Source organism: Anarrhichthys ocellatus, unplaced genomic scaffold (assembly GCF_004355925.1).
Source record: "Anarrhichthys ocellatus isolate YVR2014 unplaced genomic scaffold, GSC_Weel_1.0 scaffold3002, whole genome shotgun sequence".
Classification (NCBI taxonomy): Eukaryota; Metazoa; Chordata; class Actinopteri; order Perciformes; family Anarhichadidae; genus Anarrhichthys; species Anarrhichthys ocellatus.
In genome coordinates, this window is record NW_022282976.1 from 328 (window position 1) to 6,391 (window position 6,064).

General features: G+C 47.3%; 1 protein-coding gene across 1 annotated transcript; it reads right to left on the minus strand.

Moving 5' to 3' along the window:
• Positions 1–24: 24 nt before the first annotated feature.
• hoxb4a (homeobox B4a) lies at positions 25–4,965 on the minus strand. The gene is made up of 2 exons (XM_031840600.1): positions 2,428–4,965; positions 25–731 (listed from the first exon to the last, which is right to left on the minus strand). The coding sequence occupies exons 1-2, from the start codon at positions 2,891–2,893 to the stop codon at positions 427–429; spliced, it is 771 nt and encodes a 256-aa protein (XP_031696460.1). The 5' UTR covers positions 2,894–4,965; the 3' UTR covers positions 25–426.
• Between the last annotated feature and the right edge of the window lie 1,099 nt (positions 4,966–6,064).

Consider the following 6,064-nt stretch of genomic DNA (forward strand, 5'->3'; position numbering starts at 1 on the left):
AGAGAGAGAGAGAGAGAGAGAGAGAGAGAGAGAGAGAGAGAGAGAGACGAGTATAAAAGACAGACATAAAAAGCAGGGAGGGACAGAGAGGGAACGAGGAGGGGAAAGCAAAGGAGCGGCCGCGGCGCTTTCTCACTTCACTCAGTCTCCTTCGCCTACTTTTGTTCGTTTCATTGTTTCATGAATGGGAATTCTCCCCCCTCCACCCCCTCCCACGTCATAACGTGATGTTAGAGAGTGTAACATCAGCACATATCAAGGCCGAACAGGCGGCAGTGACATGTCCCCCCCCATCCTCCTCCAGAGCACAGGCGTTATTCCGGTCCTAAGTGCGGGCTCCGGTGGTTACAAGCGCGGCTGCCGCTTCGGCGTTCAGTTTTGGAACAAGGAGAGGAAGACCATAAAACAGAGAGCCGGAGAACCAGGCTATAGGGGCCCAGCGCGGTTCTGGGAGCCGGTTAGAGCCTGGGAGTTTGTGTTGTTGTTGTTGTTGGTCCCGGAGCGGACCTTGGTGTTGGGCAGCTTGTGGTCCTTCTTCCATTTCATCCTGCGGTTCTGGAACCAGATCTTGATCTGCCGCTCCGACAGGCACAGCGTGTGGGCGATCTCCACCCTGCGCCTGCGCGCCAGGTACCGGTTGTAGTGGAACTCCTTCTCGAGCTCCAGGACCTGCTGGCGCGTATAGGCCGTCCGCGAGCGCTTCGGCTCACCGCCTGTGTAGTTCGAGCTCACTGTGGAACAACAATGGGAATATATGAGCATCACGACTCCACTCAAGCAAAAAAATAAGAAAACACAATCATTTCAATTCAATTCAAAAATATAGCCTATGGTCATGATAGTAATACTACTTATAATAATAATAATAATAATAATTGCCACAATAACATGAATTATATATAATTATAATTTATAAAATTATAAATAATACAGGATATCAAGCCACTGCTTTCATATTTATAATAGTGCCACATTACAGTAGAACAATTGGCTTTCACTAAAAATACATAGAGTTATTGTTTTATAACTGTGGGCTCGTTAAAGAGGACGCAACACAGATGTCTGCGGTAACGTGCGAAACTGAAAACAGCCCACCAAGCCCCACGGAGGAATAAAAACGTCAGGGCATTATGAGCATGCAACGAGGAGAGATAAAGCCACGGCCACCTACTGATGGGATACAAAATGGCCGTAACCTTGCAGACCCTTTAATGATCGCGAACCACTTTTATCCTACCACTAAATCTGTTGGCCCGCGTGCTCGCAAACGCAGCTGTTACGGCGGAACTCGTTTGTTTCACACTACAGGCTTTTGCGTCTTCAGCGCACACATCTTGTCAGGTGTCATTTCAGGGCCTGCGGCGGCGTGGATCCTCTCAGCGCATCCAGCCTCACGGTTGTGTCCAAATGTTGTGATTTGAGAGCCGCATTATCTAAAAGCTTGACAAAAAAAATCGTGCCGCTCTGACACGTGTGCGCACATACCAGAACATTTAAATGCGGTCGTTTCGATGCAGGGATGCCACGGACTGAGCGCAATTATGGCAGCATTGTCTGCCTTGTATAAACTGATTGAGGATATAGGTGGTGGTGGTGTGTGTGTGTGTGTGTGGGGGGGGGGGGGGGGCGCTATACACGATGGCACTGAATGGCCGACTTTGTGATGATTCAACAAATACCAAACGCTAGCAGCGATCAAACATGCTGCAGCGGAGTCTGTTGACAGCTAAAACAACTGTGCTACGGGAGAAGAAGAAAATATGCAAGATAATTGTGCTTACCGGTGGAGTGAAATCATTACGGTGACTTTACAAAAGTGGCATTGTTTTTATTTTTGTGGTCGCGCTAGCGAACTCCAGCTATCCCAACGCGCATATAGGCAGCAAGTCTATTGGAAGATTACAGAGAGGAGCCGTAATAGACTGCAGCTATTCGGTTTTACATTAGCGTTTTTACGGCCGGCTCCATAAACATGAATATTTCAGCTGCCATAAAACTTTCCCTCCCCTGGAACAACGAGTGGGGAAGGAAGGCTCGACAGAGTAAAGTACACCGTTTATACAACCCGACCACTTAAAATCAAATTACCAAAGCATAAAAGCTAACTTATGGGCTCGGTCTGAGTTGTCATAAGGCGAGGAATTAGAGCCGACGCGCCGGAGATCGGACTTCAAAAGGCACCTCGGCGGAGAGGTGTAATAAAAATTTATGGAGGGTGTAATTATATTGGCCCTGCAAACAGACGATCGTAAATCTTGACCCAAGGGCTACTCTTCTGCTTCTAGCGGGAAACAGGGAGGGGAAGCCGTCGATTTAGACGGTGGACACCTAGCTGACTGCACGGCATGCACAAAGGCGCAGCGAGAGAGGGAGAGAGAGAGAGAGAGAGGGGGGAGAGGGAGGAAGAAGTTTGCATGCAGCACTTACGGATGTTTACATGGACTTTCTTCATCCACGGGTAGACGACGGGGTCCTTGGCGCTCGTGGGGGACGAACTGCCTTGGCTGTGGGGTGTTATGCCGCAAGTCGCGGGCGGAGGCGGGCTGGGCGTCACCGAGTCGGAGTGGTGGCTCAGCTCCGGGACGGCGGCCGTCCGCAGCCCAGCCGCGGGGAGGACTTCACCCCGCGGGGAAATCACCACCGAGGCGGGCTGCCCCGGACGCTGGCACGGCGTGTACGGCGGCTCGCCGCGCTGCTGGTGGTGGTTCTGGTGCTGCGGGTGGTGCTGGTGGTGGTAGAGGGAGTCCGGCTGGAAGGCGGCAGCCTCCTGCCTCTGGGAGCTGTAGTAGACCGGAGAGTGGCTGGGCAGATAGTCACTCTGTGAGTACTCCTCGCACGGTGGGAACTTCGGGTCCACATAGTTGGAGTTGATCAAATAGGAGCTCATGGCCATTAATGTCAGTCTTTTTGTGGAATTGCACCTACTCGGAAAATATATAACTAAAATTTATATCTCATCCCTTTACTCTTCGGTTATTCCTGTTCCGTTGAACCCTCCTACTTTTCTGTCAAGTGAACAAAGTTAAGAAGCCACGTGACGGCGGCCGGCCAATGGCGCGCCTCCGGGATGAACCCCGGATAAGGAAATGGGATTAAGCATATACACGGCCCCCGCACGCGCACCATCATATGGCCTCCGTTTGTGGGCATTCACAGCCTCCCAAACACCGTCCCCTCTCTTTCCCCCTTCTGCAGATCCCTCCACCACATGTCGGCGCGCACACCGCCCTAAAGCAGCCAGAGAATCACAACAACAACAATAAAAGTGCGTCCGACACGCATAAAATACGTTCCGGCTTGAGCTCGAGGAAGGCGCACGCGCAAACGGACACACGCGAGCAGCAAGAGTACAGTACAGATGACAAGTCCTCCGTGATGCAAATGAACCTTTTTTCTCTCCTTTTACGCGTCTGGCTGGGACTTCAAAAAAAGGAGAAAAAGAAGGAAGAAGGAGAAAAAAAAAGAAAGCGCTCGGGGGGATTTCGAGTGGCGCCTGCACCACCCTCTGTGTATATATTTGTGTGCGTGTGTGTGAGTGTGTAGGTGTGTGTGTGTGTGTGTGTGTGTAGAGACGTGCTTACCAACGTTCTTTTTCTTTTAAATCCCTAATAACGGGGAGTAGGAGAGTGCTCCACCGCCACCCAGCAGCAGCACCATGTCAGAGATAAATCTGGCTTGTTTAGGATCGATAGAAAATTCATCAACTAATTCAGATTCCACGGGCCTTCTAAATCACCAGCAGACATTTGCATTATGGGAAGGAGAGAGTCCGTCACAGGTTGGCTCTTTCCAGGAGAGCCAATCCACATTTAACCCCCCCTTTGCATGATAATCCAGCCTCGGTTCGCTTTTTGCCCAGCATGAACAAACAGGATGTGTATTTGTTTTCCTCCACTTCCCCGATATTAACATGGAGAGTCCATGTGCCGGGTCCAGACCGCGCGCGGCTGCTTTTGCCCTTGAGCTTACCGAACAGAAGATACGCAGGTCTTTGTTGTTTTTTCCTGCTGGAGGAAATTCATCTCCTCAACCGTGACCCGCTCACACGAGCTGACTTTTACAACGTTGTCCCCCCGTTTCAACCACTAACACACTTCCATGTAGCACACACTCTAACGCTAGTGTCACCTTATCATTGCCATAAACAGACACAGAACACCATGAAGCAAGGACTTGAACCTGCACTGCGCAAAGTGAGGACGCAGAGATTCGACCACACGCTGCTTTATAAAGAATAATAATCACACACGTTCACCAGCATTCTCTCACACTCTACAGTAAACTTTCTGCATGCGGTTCGAGAGCTTAGACGCAAGACACAAACACATAAAATGTGCTGCAAAGATGTGTTCTTTCTAATCAAAAAGGAGGCGCTTTCTGTGATGTTATCAGTGGGACTGAATGTGCACATACACACACACACAGGCAAGATGATGGAGATATCCAAGTCCTTTGTTTCGAGAAAATTGACCGTCTCTAAATCGAAACCTTAGCCCCCCCCCCCTCACATACACACATACCCAACCCCCTTTAGATGAACAGTAAAGTCGACCGCATCATTTTTCAACTGGACAAATAATAAATAAAAAAGAGTCCAATTCAACCTGGAATCGGCCTTCAAACTGCGGGAAAAAAATGATGTAAAAGTATATAAATAAAAGTGTAACGAAACTTGGATTGAGTTTCCATCAAAATAAACCAGCAATAACGTCTTGAAATGAATGAATTCGCGCGTGTCAACGCTGATGTGGAATACAAATTCGTGCATGAGACATTTTTATTAACCTTTGCAGTTCCACTTTTGAGAAAATCAAGTGTGAAGCAGCGATCCATAAGGCGTTACAAGCCAATAACAGCCGCTCAAAGGCCTCCCGCTCCTGCGTTGGATCCATCGCTGCCGTCGCGTATAAATCCACTATATACTCCCCTAGAAGCGAATTTGTGATTGTTTTAATGATTTGTACACAAATCCGGATCTACAGGGTAGATATAGAAGACAGCGGCTCTCTGGAGGCACGAGGGTTACACCGTGGATGGAGTTTTATTGCTTTCATAAAACTCCCCGCCACAGCCGCACTGGAATATTTCCGTCTGTACCGCTCCCGACCCCCCTGACCTCCTCGCCGCTGGTGGGGAACTGGGAAATGAAGTTATAATGCTGTAACATTTCCTGCGAGTCGAGGGGGCGACGATGAACTGACTGGCGAATAAAAGAAGGAGATAAGGAAATGAACATCTTCGCAGCTCTTGTGTGAGGGAGCACGAGAGCTGCGTTCTTGTCCTGTTTGAGTTCTGTTAGCGAAATAAATCTTGTAAATAAAAATAAAGGCATATTCACCTTGTTTTAATATAATGTGCATTCATTTACAAATTCTGTATTGGAATTGTTTAAGCTGTTATAATGAGCAATAACAGTACAAATGTATTGTGTCCGGGAAATGAAATATTATTTATTATAGTCCTTATAAAATCATATCATTTGCAAATATACAGGCCTCCGCCAATGACCAAAAAAAACGTATACCTCCTGTTCTTTAATCAATTTGAATATTTCCATGCCCAATTTAGTCTCTCACTGCTCCGTTTAAAACGAATGTTTTATTCAAAATCAAAATGTCCCATAAGCGTTCCAACCACGTAAACAACCACACAGATTATACAGTTGTAATTATCCAAACGAACAAGAAGAGGAAAAAAGAAAGAGTGAAAGAAAGAAAGAAAACATCTTGGCAGCTCCAACCGTGGAGCGTTCTAACCGAATGGATACGATTTAATGAAAGGAAAAAAGACAGATCGCTTGGTGCGGGGAAACACTGTCCTATCAAAAATGGTTCTGACTGATTCGACTGAAGAATGGATGGAACAATGAATACATGAATAAATGTCCCTTCACTATGCCAAATGAATTGAAGTCTGTCCTCGAAAACTCTGATCCAACTGAATTAAAAAGGAATATAACTAACACAAAGGAGGCCCTGGACTCTTAATTATACATCTATCTCTCCCTCTCTATATATAAATAGATATACATATAAATACATATATATATATATATAAAAATACA